Here is a 20,642-nt window from a genome sequence, read left to right as displayed (position 1 = left end):
ATGGCACTAGTTACTACTTTGATTGTATTAAACAGTACTCATTAGTGATTTAAAGAAGGTGTATAGTCACAGGTTACATATTGTAAAAGAATAGAATAGTGTTCATTTCTAAGGCTCTTGATGTACCACATTTATCCATTTATGTTGAATTCAGTTGTGGTTTTGTTAAGTTCCAGTATCGAATTTTTATTACAGATACATTGATATAAAATTTTAAGTAATACCTAAAACCTCATTAATGTATGTAACCGAGCTATAGTCGTGAGTTTTTGGAATTTGCCATACAAAAGTAGTATTCATAAATTATAAAGTTATATTCACAAAAACAATGACAAAATAGAAGAATTTTGTGTTTAATTACAGGCTATTTTCAGAAATATTTCATTGATAACTTATATGCCTACATAAGCCAATGCTAATAGAGTACCAATTAATCTGCCCATCCCTAATTTTATTGTAAACAAGAAATTACAGTACACTAAAATTTCAAAGAAAGAAAACAATTTAAGACTAAAATTGGTAAACGATGTAAATGCCACAATAATTCAAACACCGTTTTCCACGTTAAACTGTAAAATGTGCCACGCTTTATAATGTGGTAAACGTGAAAAGTGGCTTGTAGCTCTCTAAGTAGTTCAAAGGGTGTGTAAAGATGTCAGTAGTGTGAATGTACTTACAGGCTGATGTGCGGAACGATGCGATTTCCCAACACTTTCGCTTTTGGCACTTACAATGTTTACCACTTTTAGTCCTCAATTGTCACCAGTAGGTACACCTGATCGATGCTGTACATTTGTTAATTTATCAACGCACAATTTATTGTATGCAGTTAATTTAAAAATTCTATTTTTGAGCACCTCTGTTCAGTAGTTTTACTTGTATGTACGCATTGCTTGCATTGTAGAATTATTTTCCTGTAGTTTACGGTTATTACAAGCATAAGAAAACAGTTTTTTTTCCTTTGTGACGTTCAGGAGAACACACGCTCCTTTCATCAGACATCTATTTTCATTTTGACTAAAGATACATTTATAACAATGGTTAGTAATTTTTTAAACAAAAAGAATCCATTATATAATGGATGTTATCAATGTTACATTGTTGTAATATAGCAACTTAAGTGTGAAAAGAAGCAGTCTGTTTTTTTTCCCAAATATCATCAGGTAATTCAAATTCATCATTGTTTTCACAGTCTCTTGATGTTTTGTGTTACATTAAATTTTAAAGATGGTGGCTTACTCCATTTGTGAAAAAGAAAACTCCATACTGGATCTATGTTACCATTTTCATTAATTTATTCCAGTGTTCTTCTGCAATGAAGGAAGCTTCCCAGACATTCAACTCTGTGTTTCCCGTTAATCTTTTTAAAACCCTTCTCTTATTAATGAAATGCTTCTCTTTGATGATATGAGTTGACAAACCTGTTCTTGGGTTTAGATTTATAATGTCCATATCGTGTTCGTGCCATCTTATTGCCATTTTCCTTGCTGTTTGTCCTACATAATCCTTTGAACATGAACAACTTATATTATATATTCCTGTGGTTTCCACATCTGGTAGAGAGTTTCTCATTTTGAATTCATTAAATGTACATTCCAAACTTCTTGTTGATCTAAAAACAATTTTGAAATTAAAAGTTCTAAAAATTTTTGCAATTTTATGTGAGAATCCCTTGTAGAATGGAATGCACACAAATTTCTTTTCAACAGATTTTTCATCTTTGTCTGTATTTCTCTTTTCCTTTAGTTTTCTTGGAACTTGCTTTTTGATTTGGTTTATTCTGTTAGTGTGAAAGCCATTTTCTTTTGCTTATATTTGAAAGCCTTTCTTCTTCATTTTTGATATCCTTATTATTAGAACATGGTCTTTGTGCTCTCGGGAAAAAATTTAAAAATATATTATCCATTGTTATACATGAATGTTCTGAATTGGCATGGATGTATTTTTCCCCTGCTAATTTGTTCCTATGGACTGATGTTTGAATTGTTGAGTCAGTTGTCTTAATTTGCAGATCAAGGAAAGAAATTACATTGTTATTCGTGGGTTCGCAAGTGAATTTTATGTGACGATGTGATTCATTTAACAATTTAAATACGGCCATGATTGTGTTCTCATTTTTAGCAATAATTAGCACATCATCTACATATCTGATGTAGGGTTTGATATCTGCACCTATCTGATTAACAATTGGAGATTCTATGTAATGAAGGAAAATGCTGGAGATGATTCCGGATACTGGGTTTCCTATTGATAGACCATTACTTTGCTGATAGATTTTGCCATCAAATATAAAGTAATTGTTTTTTTATATTATACTCTGTTCAGTATAATTTTTTTAAAATAAATAATTATCATTGTTATCCCAATTTTGATGCTGCTGACCTTGCATGTGCGTGACTTTCTTTTTATGTTTAGGTTATTGTGCTATGAAGCCAGGATTTTGGTTTGATTTGTTGTGTTTGTTTCTTCATCAATACACCACTCATCCTCATTATCATGATTAAACCAGAGAGATAGAACTAAATGAAACAAACAATGTTGCAAATACGAATCAGAATTTACTTGTTCCTTCCTTATTGTTTTGATGATGTAATAGAAAGTTGTTTATTCTTCTTTTCTTTTAAGCAATTCCCTGATGAAGGCTTAGCTAGTGTTGTGAGGAATGTTTTTGACTTCGATGCATACAGTCAAGAAGTGCAGGATATGCTAAGACGTACACTGCATAAGCATGGTATCCCTGTAGGAGTAAAGGCATCCAATGTTTCTCTAGGAAAGGAGTAAGTAGCTACATAATTCTCTTAATGTTAGTGACAATGGTTCTACATTAACATTGCTAAGTAGCTATATCTTTCATGTTGTAGTAACATCTCTAAAGTAATACATAATGGCTTTGTGCACCAGAATAAAAATTAGTGCTTCAATAAAATGTGTCTTCTGTACGTTCAAGGAATCCAGAGAGCTATATTTAAGACATCATTACTTCTCCTCTCAGCAAAAAAAAAAAAAAAAAAAACTATGAAAAAGCATCCATATGTGGTGGTCGTCAATGTCATTTGTCAGTATTTCAGAAACTATCAGAGGTATAAAGCAAAGCCAAAATTTGTAAGACTTAAATACCTACCAAATAATTTAACTCAATTGGTCTCCTTTAATCTGACATGAGACAGCATTGGTTCTACATATATTGACCTGTCAGCAGTGGCGATTCCTCCATGTAGGAAGTGAGGAACTTCCTACAGTTTCATTTATACTTATTCCCAGTTTTCTACTTTTTAAGAGTTTAATGATCGTTATAAAATTTTGACCGCAATCAAGGTTCGCTACTCGACTGTCAAGAGTCAATGTGCTAGCTATCACCCGCTCGTTCCAGATCTGTTGCCCAAAGATGGGGTCTTTGCCTGCCACTGAGGAACCTTTCTCATCATCCTACAGGCATATGGGTGAGGGGCAGTGCAAGGGAGGGTGGGGGTACGTGGGGGCGTTGCCTAGTTATACGGCGTTGGCACCTAGCACTCTGTGTTTGGCATAATGTAAAATCCAGCATCATCTCAAAAACGGACGTCCCTGGAAAAAAGAGAAATTGAATTCTAATGAAGATATTTTGAGGAAATATTTATTTTTAAGAAAATCTCCAGATCTTGTTTGTACTTCTCTAGCGGACTTGTTTCAAACAAAAGGAAGTATGCCAACCAAGGGACAAGCTTTTACAGGCCCTGACCCATCCTCTTGTTTTCATCTTTTCTTTATCCTTCCCGATTTAACAAGGAAGGAACATTTCATAAAAGAAAATCGGTAGAAAGTTGGAGGTCACAAATAAAACAAACAGAATTTTCTTCAACTTCAATGTCCAGGAACCTTTCTCCAGCTGGTGGAATGACGTAAGGGTGAGATTCCACCCACTTCCTTTACAACCCTTGGCAAGGAGGGAGGAGAAAGGAAAGAGGGGGGAGGAAACACTGCTTCTCAGGTGCGGTGATTCCGTGGGCAGGAATCTCTCTCCTTCTGGTGAGAGTCCACCAGTAGCACTCTCCACCCCCAGAGTCTTTGCCGTTCTCTCCGCTGGCGACCATTGACCTCCTACAACCTTCATCTGCAATTCTCTCCCGAAGGCTTTTGTGTCGTCGCTAAACATAGAAGCTGTGTTTTTTATGGCAGGGAAATTTCTCAGGTATGGGAATTTTGGGTTATTGGGAAGTTCACCATGCAAACAAGAAGACTGGAGTTCAACTACAAGTAATTTGGTCCTGGGATAAGTTGAATTTTTCTCTTAAATTAATGTTGAGGGTTTTTATTTCACTAGTCCACGTCTTTAATTTTATATTTCACAGGTTGTTTTTTTATGGCTTTATAATACTGTCTTATTTTATTATTTGAAATTCTACACGTATATTAAACTGCAATTACAAGAATTAATTGATTGTGGTCGCAGCAATAAGACACACATTCCCACACAATATTCATAAATCTGATGTGGTTCCTGACATAAATTGCACAGAAACTTTTGGTTTAAGGATCAAGGGTTGGAGATTACCCACTCATTAGAACCAGCATACGCCACTGAAAGCCAAGGTGTATGAATTAAATTTTAAAAATTCATGAAAACAATAAGAAATTGTAGAATAGTTTACTGAAGTAAAGACTATTAGGACTGAACAAATACCCATACTTACGCTCATACCAATTCCCACCAATAGCTATGCCAATGCTACAAAATTGTAACAGTTAAAAGTTGTTCAAAATATTGATTTATATTAATGTGTAAGTATTCCACTCAATTTTATGCATGAATTTACCAAGAGTTTTGATTTAAAATATTCAAGTTACATTAGAATATTAAAATACACAAAATTGAGTTTTTCACACAGTACTGCTGGAAAATAAATGAAAACTTCAAAATTTCCATATTTCAAGGATAAGTGTTGCGTGGCATTTTTGTGGATCATGTAAAAGACCAAAATATCAGAAAAATATCAGTAAATAAATTCCAAGCAATACTTTCTAATACCAATACCATTGGTATCGGCCAATACTGATTCATCAGTATCAATTTAGCCCCTCTACCTCAAGAAATACTGACTGTAAAATTATTTGCAACTTTGCCAATATCCCAATATCGTATCAATCCCTAAGATTGTATGTTTATTTTATTAAGTCTCTCTGAACGCTTCATGTTGACCAGGGCATTCACTTGTTTTTCTCAGCTGTCTCAAGCCTCTTAGGCATGTTTACAATGCGTTGTGTTGTGCCATGCAAACCTCCTGAGCATTCAGGAAACAGGTAACACTTCTGGGTTTGGTGTCAGCGGTTTGCATGGTAGCAATTATAATAAACACGATTCGGCGATTCGGCATCGAGGAAGAGCTCGATGGCCAGGGAATATAGAGGTGAGACAAGCTGGGAAGTGACGGGACTTTGGGAATTGAGTTGGTAGAGAGAGGAGGTCAGCAAGACAGGAGGTCGATAGTGGAAGCACGCTTTGGTCAACACTTAGAGAGAAGCTTACAGAGGACTTCGCTATTTTCGATTCAGCTCAGAGACTTCAGTTAGACAGGTAATTATCCTACACCCAGCCATGATACAGGTTCAACGGTTCATAAAATCCAACGAGTTGCCATTGTCTTTTCAGTAGTTTAATTCCTTTGTGTTATTTGTACCTTTCGCATGCCAAGCAATAACTCGTCATGTCAATGACGAGTGGTCTCATCAAGAGGATGAATGATGAGTAGTTTACATCACCCCATCAGTTAACTGGTTCAGATCCCTTCATTCTATAGAGTGACACGTGGTGGAGTGCTTGAGGCCTTTTCATTTTTCGGAAATGAAAAGAATTGCAGTTAATGTTAACCAGTTTAAATTTAAACCCCTAGCTAAATTTTGACACGTGGTGGATTTGCTAGGGCTTCTCATGCATTTTTTCGGAAATGCGATGAGAAAAAAGTTTGTTAACCAGTTTAGAATTATTCCCCACCCTAAATTTTGACACGTAGTGGAGTGCTAGTTCATTACCCACCCCAAAATTTTGCTCACTTGTTTAGTTTTTTTAGTATGTCCTTGCCAAAATTAATTTTGAAAATAAATAGGGCTTAAAGCTTTTTTGCATTAATTGGGGGAGAAGAATTTATATATGCCATGATAGATGTTTAGTCTAACATGAGGATGAATTCGATTAAATTTATCGACTTCGAGTCTGGGTCGGTAATCAGCGAAATGTAAGAATGCGGAGGACCTGCGCCATAGCTCCGTCGCGGTTACCCGCGTCGGACTGGCGCTTTGGTATCAGGAGCGTCCGGCATTCCGCGTGGCGGAAGGTTCCATGTCGGATTTTAGGGAGGCCCATTTCATCAAAAATGTGGCCGGCCCAGGGACGTCCGTGGACGATTCCCTATCAATCTGCTCCTGGTAGCTCTGTGGTTCACTCACGAACCCGGTACCATGGTTACGACAAATTCCCACCTGGGAAATTTTTACCATCCAGAATTTTAAATAAGGAATAAGGGAAAGGCATTTAGATTTGAAGATTTCTTGCATTGACAGTGATTTTAGAATTTTTTTTTACATAATCTTGAATACGAAAATTGTTACAACGTTGGTTATGAGGATGCAGTAAGCTACAGTGAACAGTAAACGATTTTTACCCTTAACATTTTAATTAATTAATAACGTGGATTAAAAGTGGATTTTAAAGTTATTTATGAATGAGGAAAATAAATTAGTGCCACGGAGTTAGAGTCAATCGGCACTATAGTGCATTTTAACGAGTTATGGCACAGAGTATGCTTGTTTGAGTCAATATATTGTTATTATTATTATTATTAATTGAAATTTCTTAAAAGTTTAATTTAAATTTGGTTTAAAACTGACCGTAACTTGTAAAGGATTTCGAATGCTTGAACTATGACTGCTAAGACTTTTGCAACGTGGATATTACATTTTATACATATATAGTTTTGGGAACGAATAAGGCCCCGAGGACCACTCATTTATATTCTTAATGACTGAAGTCTCCTAGCACCTCATGAAGGGAGCTTAGATTAAGGAGATAGTCAAGTTTATACGAGATAGTCACTTGCCTTACGTTACCTTAACTTACGCATACATTGCCTGAAAATTTTAATTCATGCTAATATGTAAAGAAACGAAACGCTAATTATATTCCTCGACACGCATGTACAATGTTCGTACCGTGATTTAGGATATAAACCGCCCGATTAATTAAAAGTTCTAGTTGAGAAGTAATAGATGTATAATTAGGCTGCAGTGACGAGAGATGTCTGTACACAGGTAAGCAGTTGTGACGAGAATGAATCCGTACACATATATACATATACTTATATGCTTTAAGCAAAGTTAGGCACAGCCAACTTATTTTGAATAACTAGAAGAGAATTATGAGAGCATTACACGGCGTGGACGTTTCTCACGTATTAACGAGATTTTATTGTTAGTTTATATTTATATATTTTTTTTCCTGTCCGAAACAATGTTTCGTTTGACAGTTGAATATTTATCCTTAGCACGTTGTAGCTTCGAATGTTAAAAACTTTAAAATGCAGATTGTTTTAAAATCTTAAAATATAAATATTGCAATTTTTGCTCCAAGTTACGGCATTTATTAAAGTGAAACAGGTCTAATATTTTAAATCCACTCGCGTGATATAATAATAATTTATAATAAAATAGCACTAATAATATTAACAATTAAAAGCAAACTTATTATTTAATAATGTGCTTTAGGCACAAAAGTTTTTTTGCAGTATGTAATAATACTAGCTCAGCGAATACATCACTAGAATTTTATAGTTACTCTTCAGAAGAAGGTATATGATTATATTAGCAAAGTTTATTTTAAGCGCCAGTTATGAGAATATTTATATTATATGAATATGTAGACGTCGACGTCAAGATTTTTTTGCGCTCCAGTTACAAGTATTTTCCTTCGGATATTGGATCATGACCAAAATCCTGGAAATCCATTCTGCCCTCGCAGAATGATAATGATTAAACCACAACGGTTTTAGTTTCTAACTTTGCCACAATAATATGCTAAGCATATTTTAGAATGAGTAGAGAGAATTAAAGATTCTTCAAGTTTTAGTGATGTTAGTATCTTAATGCATTTAAAGATCGCATAAATAATAATTATTATTTTATTTCAGGTAGTCAGGAGTAAATCAGACTCAATTTTTCTTTACCTTGTACCTTAGTACGGTTCAATTAATTTTAAGTATTTAAATATAACGTTAACACCTGAAATTAAAATAAGAGAAGTTTGCAGTAAAATTTAAAATAACATAAGTTAAACAGTGCTAATAAATTTAGAGAATAAATAAATTATATTAAATAAATAAATTACGCAGATAATTGAGCCTAGAGTCAGAAATAATTAAAAGTTGAGTTAAACTATCTATTAATTAGACTAGGCAGGCTTAAAGTACGTGTTAGTTTTGAAGAACTGTTTGTTTTGATTGCCTAAGCAACATGAAAATCATTGCGATTTTAGTTATTTTAAACGGATTACTTCCACACGTAAAAGCTTTTAATTTTATTTATCTGTTGAACAAGTCCTTTGACTATCCTTATAATATAATTACAATTTTATTATTAACAACATTTATTATTAGTATTTTTATAATTTTCATAATCTGTTATTTTCAATGTCACCGCAAGAAATCTATTACTTATGACCATGAGTGTACCAACGATTTACCGTTAAGCAAACTTAATGATTCACCGCCCATTGAGCAGATTTACGACGATGTTGCACCGATTGTTGAAGTGGTACCATTGAAAACACTAAATCCACCACTGCCGCCTCCACTGCCTCAGTCCATTATTATTCAACCCAGGGTACAACAAGAAGTTCAGGATGTATCCAGAAATAGTTTAGTCACTAAAGACGACAGTATAGATTTGCCGAAGATTATTTTATCCGTTATAGATAGAGTTCAGAAATTTGCCGTAAGCAAGGGTCCTAATTTTGATCAAAACAGTCGCAAAATGGAAAGTGAATTGCCTATTTCACACTGTGTTCAGCCAGTTGTAAAAGTTAAAGAGTCATTTGCGAATCAGTCACCAGTAAAAGTTGAGAAAGTTTCAAATGTTACTTTAAACGCAGAAAGTAAGCCTAATTTTCAGGTTTCCGAACCTGTTGTATCATTTACAGACCATATTTTTTACGACCTCACGTTCGCCTAGAAATTTTATATTAATTACGATTTAAATTTTAAGTATAATTCATTTTTTACGTTTGATTGTACCTTATGCAAGGTTTATTAGTCATTTAGTTTGCTAACAGCTTCCCAACTGTTGTTATTTTACGGGCACGGAAGTGTTCAAGTAAACACGCTGTCGCAAGCACAACGAAGTTTTCTCTCTTTCCATCCCATTTATTACGTCATTTTAAAGACCTTGACTTTATTTCGAACTCCCGCAGCTGTTACTACACTTTGTTCGTAGTAAGTTAAAGTTTTGTAAACTTTAACGCATCATGCTGGTGGTCAGCGAATCAGAGCTTGCATTTTCTTCCTCCGTTCCTTTGACCGGAGCAGCGATTTTTCCCCTCCACCTCCCGAACGGAACCCGAACGTACCCGAAGATGTCGACCGAACACGACAAGCGAGCCTACGATTTTCTTCGCCATAGAGAAATTTTCAGTTACGTCCAGCGACCACTAATGCAACTTTGCACAATTTAGATTGTCTGGTATCAGCGAATTCCTTTTCTGCACTCAAGCGCTCTCCCGAGTACTTTGAACACGCTAGAAGCTCCGAAAACACTTACCATAGGCTTTGCATATTTTTTCGCATTAGTGGCGGTCGTCCATTAAAATTTAAAGGAATCAGTTTAGTTACGCATATAGCCATCAGAATTTGATTTGCACGATAGAAGTTCATGTAAACAATGTTAGGGATATTTTTTGCTACATAAATAACTTTTGCCATAAAACGTCGCATTTATGCACTTCAGATTAATCACGACTAATAATTTTCAAAGGAACAACAAGACGAATTTTTTTGCGTTTTCTCGCAAAATTTTACCGTTTTTCATAAGAGATATTTATAGTAAGTAAGTTTTTTGGGAAATCGACGTACATTTGGTTTGAATCAAGATAGAGCTAACGAAATTTTGATAAAATCAGGGAAATTTTACAAAAGGGCAATTTTAGCACTTTATGCACTTAGAGTAATCAAAATTTGTCAGCAACATGCCCAGGCTAAGCCTCGGTGATTAGCACAGGCATGTGCAGCGAAAGTCGCCACGGCATCGTTAGCCTTTCCAAATTTAAACAGTGTGGTTTACCACAAATGTTATAACTTGAGAATTTATTATTATTATTATTATTATTATTAATTATTATTAGGAAATTTAGCTCACTTACCCAATTTCCATCTTATTCGACAATGCAGCAATAAATTCATTACTTCTTACTGATTAACTTCATGTTAATGTTAGTACAGTAGGTAATAACTATTAATTTGTATTTATATTGTAATATATAGCATAACTATTCTCTATCTATTTTTTTTTTGGACATACCTAAGGAATTGACACACCATTCTTATATGAGTCAAGTATACCTTTCCGCGGCGGGTCTGCTTACACGACCAAGTGATTTGAGGTATACGGCGGACTCAAGAAGTTTTTAAGTGGATACATTTCTTTTGTTTAAAGAAAATTTGAAATTGAGAAAGTTTTTCATTATTTTTATTGTGTTTCAAATTTGAATTTCACCTTTTTAATTCCCTGATGCTATATTTGTTACCACCTGGAGTTTCAACGAAACTCAGAAGTAGCATTTAGAACATGCTTGCAACACTTATCTTTGTTTATTAATTCTACATTTTGTAATTTTGAAGTGAAATCTATTACTGACAATAAATTATTTCAGTTTATTAGGACACGTAATGGTATTTTAATATCAGGTTCAGGTCAATTTATTGTCATTCAGAATTTGAATAATAATTTGAACACGCACAGATCAATTCAGCTTAACGAAGGGGAATCTTTATTTTTTAATTATCAGGATTTTTCGCAAATTATTGTGGATCAACAAATTTTACACACAAGAATTTTAGCTTTCGAACAAGTCAATATGAAGGAAATTGAGTTACTACCTAATATTCCCAAGAATTTATCTGATTTCACTATTCCCCAATGGACTTCGCTTGAACTTGCTTTAAAGCAACTTAATCAATCAATTAGTAAGAACATTTCATTTAAAGAATTAGTTTTAAACCCTTTGCCCATGTCGATATTAGTTTTCGTTATTTGGAATGTTTTATTAACCGCAACCCTAGGATATTATTTGTATAAACATTATCAGCTTTCTAAACAGATTCATTTAGAGCAGCGCAGTAATAATTAATAGGTTAAGGCAACACATTAATCATGGACATTAATATTTTAATTACGGTTGGATATTTTATTTAAATTTTCCTTATTTATTTTCAAAGAGTTATGGCAATTATTTTATATATTTATTTAATTTGTTTTATTTTGATGAGACAATTTAATTTGATTTTAAAGAAAAGGCAGTGGAAATAAGTTGGTTTTGTGTACATGCATACTTGAATTATATATCCCCATCCTATTGCAATTTCCTTCCTTTGTCATAATTTTCCCTTTATTCAACCTAACCTGTCTATACGGAACGCCATGGACAAGCAATGCCTACACCATCCATGGGCATTTTTCATGACGGACATCCGCAGGCAGTTTACTATTACCAGGCAGAAAGACTGAGTATCATTCTACGAGGGAGACATGCAGACATTTTAAGTACTATTTCAAGAAGAGACTCGTCACCACCAATTTGAGGGAGACATGCAGACATTTCTACTTATTACTGCACGGAGACTACCTTTTACAGGAAGGATGTAGTCAACCATACATTTCCCAGTATAGCGGACTATACATTATCAACAACACCTAGTGATGGAGCTAGATAAAATTTCCCTCCACACTGTTTTGCAGTTCGAACAACAATTTTTCCCCATCTCCCAAGTTCTACGGGTAATTTACCACATTTTTTTACATTGCCCAATGCAGTTAAGACGACAAGCAATCCACAGAGAAGAAGAAGAAGTATAGCAAACGTATTTTCTACAAACAGCAGTTCTGGTCACAAACAATAATTACAGAATTGTGCTACAGTGTTTCTACACATACACATGCGAGCTCCTATCATGTGTATCTATTTGGTCATTTAACATGCATTATGGGAAACAGTACTTTTCCATAGTCCTTATATACATTTTCAGTTTTGTGCCATGCATGAGAACCAGTTTTATATGCATGCAAGTTTACATCATACTACAAGGAAGCGACAAGCACCAGTGGTGTCAATTGACCAGTGCAATTAGTGCATAATTTTTTTTAAGATGAAATTTTGCACTTTGAATAATAAACGGACATGCAAGCAATAAAAAACATAATTCCAGCACTTTCGAGCATTTTAGAAAGCATGCTTTAGTGACAATATTTTATGCATATGTTTGTCGCATGCAGGTATTATTGTTATTTTTTTTTTCCTCTTCTCACCAACATGGAATATTGAAAGCGACACATTTGTTCGCAGAACATTTATTTGATATTTAAATTCAAGCACATAGTTTTGTCACTTGGAAGATTATTAATTTTGTGTGCAGTCATACAAAGGTATTCACCACGCCATAGATGTGTATACAGTGTACAGTTTAAACGTAGAAGAGAAAATTGAACGCTATAATTAAGTTTTACCAGCGACAGTTTTCAGTGTAACTCACTATATGCATTTGAATATTGCATAATAATATATTGGAATGTGCAACACAGCCATGCAAGTTTATATATTTGGCGATGTTAGGAGTGCAGTGCTACATAGTTCGTAAAACATACGCACTTTGATATGATCAGGTTTTCACACGGACAAAACAGTGAGAAGTGACAATGTTTTACATGCTTACTTACGTGTACTTACTTGTGCACCTTTTTAAGGTTTTTTTATTTATTTGAAGAGTCCATATCGAGGGGCAATATAAGTAAACATTGTGAATTCCGTTCAATCTTGCAAGACGCTCCAGCCGTTGGCCTCGCGGAAGACACAGAGTCGTTACCGCGTGGCGAGGCATCACAGACTCTTGACTAGGAGCAGGTTGATGAGCAATTATACATAATACACATTACGTACACGCACATGTGATACATTAAGAGTTTTCTCGCTTAACGACATGAACTTTTGTGATTTCTAGTCTTATAATAGTATATATTATTGTTTTTTTTACATCGTATAAACATACGAATTTGTTAGTATTAAGGGTATTATTCATTATAAAGTTTAGGGAATGAAAAATTTCTTTCCTTCAGGATGCAGTAAACAACAGACAGTTATGGTGTATTTCTTTTGTATATTTGGGTTTTTTAAGAAAATATATGGAATTGGCGAACCTGAGTCATGTCAAGCTTTGCGATTTGACTTTTAAATTTTCAAAGGAGAAAATTTTTCCTAGGAGGCGCGAACGTATCAATCCCTAAGATTGTATGTTTATTTTATTAAGTCTCTCTGAACGCTTCATGTTGACCAGGGAATATAGAGGTGAGACAAGCTGGGAAGTGACGGGACTTTGGGAATTGAGTTGGTAGAGAGAGGAGGTCAGCAAGACAGGAGGTCGATAGTGGAAGCACGCTTTGGTCAACACTTAGAGAGAAGCTTACAGAGGACTTCGCTATTTTCGATTCAGCTCAGAGACTTCAGTTAGACAGGTAATTATCCTACACCCAGCCATGATACAGGTTCAACGGTTCATAAAATCCAACGAGTTGCCATTGTCTTTTCAGTAGTTTAATTCCTTTGTGTTATTTGTACCTTTCGCATGCCAAGCAATAACTCGTCATGTCAATGACGAGTGGTCTCATCAAGAGGATGAATGATGAGTAGTTTACATCACCCCATCAGTTAACTGGTTCAGATCCCTTCATTCTATAGAGTGACACGTGGTGGAGTGCTTGAGGCCTTTTCATTTTTCGGAAATGAAAAGAATTGCAGTTAATGTTAACCAGTTTAAATTTAAACCCCTAGCTAAATTTTGACACGTGGTGGATTTGCTAGGGCTTCTCATGCATTTTTTCGGAAATGCGATGAGAAAAAAGTTTGTTAACCAGTTTAGAATTATTCCCCACCCTAAATTTTGACACGTAGTGGAGTGCTAGTTCATTACCCACCCCAAAATTTTGCTCACTTGTTTAGTTTTTTTAGTATGTCCTTGCCAAAATTAATTTTGAAAATAAATAGGGCTTAAAGCTTTTTTGCATTAATTGGGGGAGAAGAATTTATATATGCCATGATAGATGTTTAGTCTAACATGAGGATGAATTCGATTAAATTTATCGACTTCGAGTCTGGGTCGGTAATCAGCGAAATGTAAGAATGCGGAGGACCTGCGCCATAGCTCCGTCGCGGTTACCCGCGTCGGACTGGCGCTTTGGTATCAGGAGCGTCCGGCATTCCGCGTGGCGGAAGGTTCCATGTCGGATTTTAGGGAGGCCCATTTCATCAAAAATGTGGCCGGCCCAGGGACGTCCGTGGACGATTCCCTATCAATCTGCTCCTGGTAGCTCTGTGGTTCACTCACGAACCCGGTACCATGGTTACGACAAATTCCCACCTGGGAAATTTTTACCATCCAGAATTTTAAATAAGGAATAAGGGAAAGGCATTTAGATTTGAAGATTTCTTGCATTGACAGTGATTTTAGAATTTTTTTTTACATAATCTTGAATACGAAAATTGTTACAACGTTGGTTATGAGGATGCAGTAAGCTACAGTGAACAGTAAACGATTTTTACCCTTAACATTTTAATTAATTAATAACGTGGATTAAAAGTGGATTTTAAAGTTATTTATGAATGAGGAAAATAAATTAGTGCCACGGAGTTAGAGTCAATCGGCACTATAGTGCATTTTAACGAGTTATGGCACAGAGTATGCTTGTTTGAGTCAATATATTGTTATTATTATTATTATTAATTGAAATTTCTTAAAAGTTTAATTTAAATTTGGTTTAAAACTGACCGTAACTTGTAAAGGATTTCGAATGCTTGAACTATGACTGCTAAGACTTTTGCAACGTGGATATTACATTTTATACATATATAGTTTTGGGAACGAATAAGGCCCCGAGGACCACTCATTTATATTCTTAATGACTGAAGTCTCCTAGCACCTCATGAAGGGAGCTTAGATTAAGGAGATAGTCAAGTTTATACGAGATAGTCACTTGCCTTACGTTACCTTAACTTACGCATACATTGCCTGAAAATTTTAATTCATGCTAATATGTAAAGAAACGAAACGCTAATTATATTCCTCGACACGCATGTACAATGTTCGTACCGTGATTTAGGATATAAACCGCCCGATTAATTAAAAGTTCTAGTTGAGAAGTAATAGATGTATAATTAGGCTGCAGTGACGAGAGATGTCTGTACACAGGTAAGCAGTTGTGACGAGAATGAATCCGTACACATATATACATATACTTATATGCTTTAAGCAAAGTTAGGCACAGCCAACTTATTTTGAATAACTAGAAGAGAATTATGAGAGCATTACACGGCGTGGACGTTTCTCACGTATTAACGAGATTTTATTGTTAGTTTATATTTATATATTTTTTTTCCTGTCCGAAACAATGTTTCGTTTGACAGTTGAATATTTATCCTTAGCACGTTGTAGCTTCGAATGTTAAAAACTTTAAAATGCAGATTGTTTTAAAATCTTAAAATATAAATATTGCAATTTTTGCTCCAAGTTACGGCATTTATTAAAGTGAAACAGGTCTAATATTTTAAATCCACTCGCGTGATATAATAATAATTTATAATAAAATAGCACTAATAATATTAACAATTAAAAGCAAACTTATTATTTAATAATGTGCTTTAGGCACAAAAGTTTTTTTGCAGTATGTAATAATACTAGCTCAGCGAATACATCACTAGGCCTCAAGCACTCCACCACGTGTCATTCTATAGAATGAAGGGATCTGAACCAGTTAATTGATGGGGTGATTTAAACTACTCATCATTCATCCTCTTGATGAGACCACTCGTCATTGACATGACGAGTTATTGCTTGGCATGCGAAAGGTACAAATTACACAAAGGAATTAAACTACTGAAAAGACAATGGCAACTCGTTGGATTTTGTGAACCGTTGAACCTTGCAAGACGCTCCAGCCGTTGGCCTCGCGGAAGACACAGAGTCGTTACCGCGTGGCGAGGCATCACAGACTCTTGACTAGGAGCAGGTTGATGAGCAATTATACATAATACACATTACGTACACGCACATGTGATACATTAAGAGTTTTCTCGCTTAACGACATGAACTTTTGTGATTTCTAGTCTTATAATAGTATATATTATTGTTTTTTTTACATCGTATAAACATACGAATTTGTTAGTATTAAGGGTATTATTCATTATAAAGTTTAGGGAATGAAAAATTTCTTTCCTTCAGGATGCAGTAAACAACAGACAGTTATGGTGTATTTCTTTTGTATATTTGGGTTTTTTAAGAAAATATATGGAATTGGCGAACCTGAGTCATGTCAAGCTTTGCGATTTGACTTTTAAATTTTCAAAGGAGAAAATTTTTCCTAGGAGGCGCGAACGTATCAATCCCTAAGATTGTATGTTTATTTTATTAAGTCTCTCTGAACGCTTCATGTTGACCAGGGCATTCACTTGTTTTTCTCAGCTGTCTCAAGCCTCTTAGGCATGTTTACAATGCGTTGTGTTGTGCCATGCAAACCTCCTGAGCATTCAGGAAACAGGTAACACTTCTGGGTTTGGTGTCAGCGGTTTGCATGGTAGCAATTATAATAAACACGATTCGGCGATTCGGCATCGAGGAAGAGCTCGATGGCCAGGGAATATAGAGGTGAGACAAGCTGGGAAGTGACGGGACTTTGGGAATTGAGTTGGTAGAGAGAGGAGGTCAGCAAGACAGGAGGTCGATAGTGGAAGCACGCTTTGGTCAACACTTAGAGAGAAGCTTACAGAGGACTTCGCTATTTTCGATTCAGCTCAGAGACTTCAGTTAGACAGGTAATTATCCTACACCCAGCCATGATACAGGTTCAACGGTTCATAAAATCCAACGAGTTGCCATTGTCTTTTCAGTAGTTTAATTCCTTTGTGTTATTTGTACCTTTCGCATGCCAAGCAATAACTCGTCATGTCAATGACGAGTGGTCTCATCAAGAGGATGAATGATGAGTAGTTTACATCACCCCATCAGTTAACTGGTTCAGATCCCTTCATTCTATAGAGTGACACGATATCTTTATTATCCATGCAGCAGTGATTAATCTGTCCTACCCCTAATTAATAGCAATACTGTAAAGTTTGTTAGCTAGGTATAATAATGTGTATGTCGAACTTAAAATGAGTTTGTACAGTGCATTGAGAATGAAACAAATATTTCTAAAGTACTTTTTCTCCAAAGGTTTCTCTACATAAATTTTGATATCTCTGATTACAGGCCGACAAAGGGAGAAAGAGGAACTGTGATCTCTTAGCAATATGGGAAATTTTTCACAAGATTCTCTAATAACCTTAAATCAAGATGGACTTTCATGTTACAGTGCAATGTGCTTTATTTATGGGTTAAATCACATAAACACTGTATATGAAGTGAGAAATGATTTTTGAAGAGGTTTATAAACGTCTCAATTTGTATTCTTTTGAACAATGTAAGCTATCCATTCATATGTTCCAGATGAAGCTTCTGTACCTTCATTTCTATATATGTCACTGCAGGCAGTGTAATTTTATTTGTTTGTAATGAATTTTAACTACAGTGAAATGTTACAAATTCTGTAGAATAAATCATATATGAAGAATAAAAAAAATTAATTATATTCTTTGTCTCATTCTCAATGCATGTAACAAACTTAGAATATGTGTCTGTCCACTGACAGTCCACTTTATTAGTAACACCAACTTAGTACCTGGTAGGACATTGGCTGGAATAGCCCTTCCAGGCTACAGTTCGGCATATGGTGTGTTGTGACATTCTATTCAGGGTGCCGAGCTTGTACTCAAGTGTTGTTTGTATACTGGTATTCTTTTTACCTTGGAAGTTTTGGAAAGTTACTTTGTTACTTTTTAAAAGGGTTTACTTGCTCAAAAGTAATTCACAGGTAGTCATGAAAAAGTAACCAACTTACTTAACAGGTACTTATTTCTAGATTATCTATAACTTGTAGAATAATTCTCTGAATGTTAGTGACAGTGGTTCTACAGAGTGGTCACAAAGTGGGCATATTCCCCTTTATTTTCTGCACTATCATGTTCATGGTTGAATGCTTGATATGCACATATACCTGGTAGTTTAAGAGTCCAGAACATTGGTGTTGAGACTGTTATTTTTGTAGCACAGCCGAATTCTGTGCAATGTTCTGGCACACAGACTGTGGATTGGAAGAGGTTCTGAAGCTTACCCATCTCCTCTAGTCTCGACCTCACCTCTGGGGCTTCATCAATGACTGAGTTAGAAATAACCGGCATCACACAATGCAAGAGTTAGGAGCAGTTGTGGAAGATGCCTTCACCCTGGATTATCTCCCCCAAAACATCTGTCAGAACATGACAGAATTCATCTGTGCTACGAAAATGACTGTCTTCATACCAATGTTCTGGACTCTCAAACTCGGGTATGTGTGCATGTCAAGCATTCAACCATCATCATTGTATTGTCGAAAATAAAGGGGGGTATGTGTGACCACTCTATACATTAGCATGCAAAGTTAATTGTACAATATCCATTGTTTAGTGCTTTTAACTATACTTATTGTAACACTACATTTCAAGAGATCACCTCTTCTCTCATCTTCAAGTGAACAGATTTATTTTTGCCGATGGTGGCGATTGAACCTAGGAGAGACCTGTGATTTGATTACAAATCCAGTCCACTAATCAGGCAACCACATCACCCCTGCAATTCTGTGCTAGTTTTTGCTCTACTTATCCAACCATTTCTAACTTTTGAGCAGAAGGGACTATATTTGCTTGAATTCTACACAGTGACTTATAGGGTTTTGAGCCATTGCTATGAAGGCAATGGTTAGTACCCTAGATTTGTACACATCTATCATAGGTTCGATCCCCACCATCACCAAAAAGAAATTTGTTAACTTGAAGATGAGCAAAGAGGTGCTCTCACAAAACGCAGTGTTAGAATAAGCATAATTAAGGCACTAGACAATGGATAATATTCAATTAACATTGCATGTCAATTTGTAGAATGTTACATGTATGAACTACAAAGGGGTTACTCTTTCTTTACTAGTAACGAAGAAAATTAATATTAATTTTCATTAAATTTTAACAAACCTTGCATGTTTAAATATTAAAATGCATAGGTGCGAAAATTGAAAGTATATCCTTATACTTGATAAATTATGTGATGCATGGCTTTTGCTTGTAACAAATGTATATACAAAGAGTAACATTTTATTTCAATTTTTTTTTTGGAAACCATAATTTTGTTCATTGCTGTTGAAATATGCCAAAAAGCAAATGCAAATTAATCATTATCTGGAAAAAGTAATTCTCTTGTACAGTCAAATTAAAAATTTGTCTGGTTAGGAATTTATTAAAAAACATGCTGAAATCCACACAATTTATACCTTATCATGAAAAACAATATTGTGTCATGTATTACCTCTTCATATTTACCATTATCTGACTTGCCTTCCAAAGAGAAATTTGAATGATAGGGATGTTAAGGTATGTTTAATGCTTTCATAACAACTGTAATTTATTCATAACAGTGTGCATCTCTCCACAATTGTCTCTATCCTCTATTATCCACCTTCATTGTATGATCAAAAAATGACTTGCTGTAGGTAGTTTTATTTTGCTCATTCGCTCCAGCCTTCTCCACTCATGAAACAATTGTCCTTAGAAATTTTGTCATCACAGTTCTGGAAATGCCAGCATCTGCCATTCCTGTAACAACAATAGCATCCTGTTGCGGAAACACATAGATTAATCTCCCATCCATTTGATTGATGCCACAAGCTGGCTCCTTTATATTCTGTGATCTGTTGAGTCATGTGTAGGGTGACCATACATTCCATTTTGACCGGGACAGTCCCCAGGCATCCTGTGCATATTATTAAAAACCACTATTTGTCCTGTTTTATAAAAATAAAAGTCTTAAGAGTTAGCCTAAAAACCAAATCTAAATTCAAGAGATATTTCATGCTAAGTAGAAATGTTGATGGAACTTTTAAACTAGCATCATGGCAACGCCATGGCAAGACAACTGGACTGCGTTTCAAACACTTTATAGCAAACAAAATGTTCCATTGATTTTGATAATGTTTGAGCAGACAGCAGTTTACTGTTTAAGTTAGCTGCGTTGCAAGATGTATGTGAATGAATAAGAAATGGCCAAGAAGCATAATGTAGTTTCAGTGTGGACATGCAACAACAGTTTCAATTCCTGCATCTTGGTTTGGTTTGATTTGGTTTATTTTACTTCACTTTTCTGCCACTTTTGGCTAATTGCGAAGATGGAGATGAGTGATGATATGATGAAATTAATGAATGGACAGTCACAAACACCCATGCCAAGGCAGGGATTCGAACC

General features: G+C 35.2%; 1 protein-coding gene across 1 annotated transcript in view; it reads left to right on the top strand.

Annotated features, from left to right (window-relative positions):
- The window catches only part of LOC145982803 (von Willebrand factor A domain-containing protein 8-like), a 172,799-nt gene that overhangs the window by 57,142 nt on the left and 95,015 nt on the right, over positions 1–20,642 (top strand). Inside the window, exon 14 of the mRNA XM_083116170.1 lies at positions 2,626–2,777. Coding sequence (XP_082972296.1) covers positions 2,626–2,777 — 152 coding nt within the window. The remainder of the gene's footprint in view (positions 1–2,625; positions 2,778–20,642) is intronic.

This window comes from Lepisma saccharinum, unplaced genomic scaffold (assembly GCF_977018435.1).
Source record: "Lepisma saccharinum unplaced genomic scaffold, izLepSacc3.1 HAP1_SCAFFOLD_427, whole genome shotgun sequence".
Lineage (NCBI taxonomy): Eukaryota > Metazoa > Arthropoda > Insecta > Zygentoma > Lepismatidae > Lepisma > Lepisma saccharinum.
Note: the sequence above shows the minus strand (reverse complement) of the source record. Positions and strands in the feature narration are given on the sequence as shown.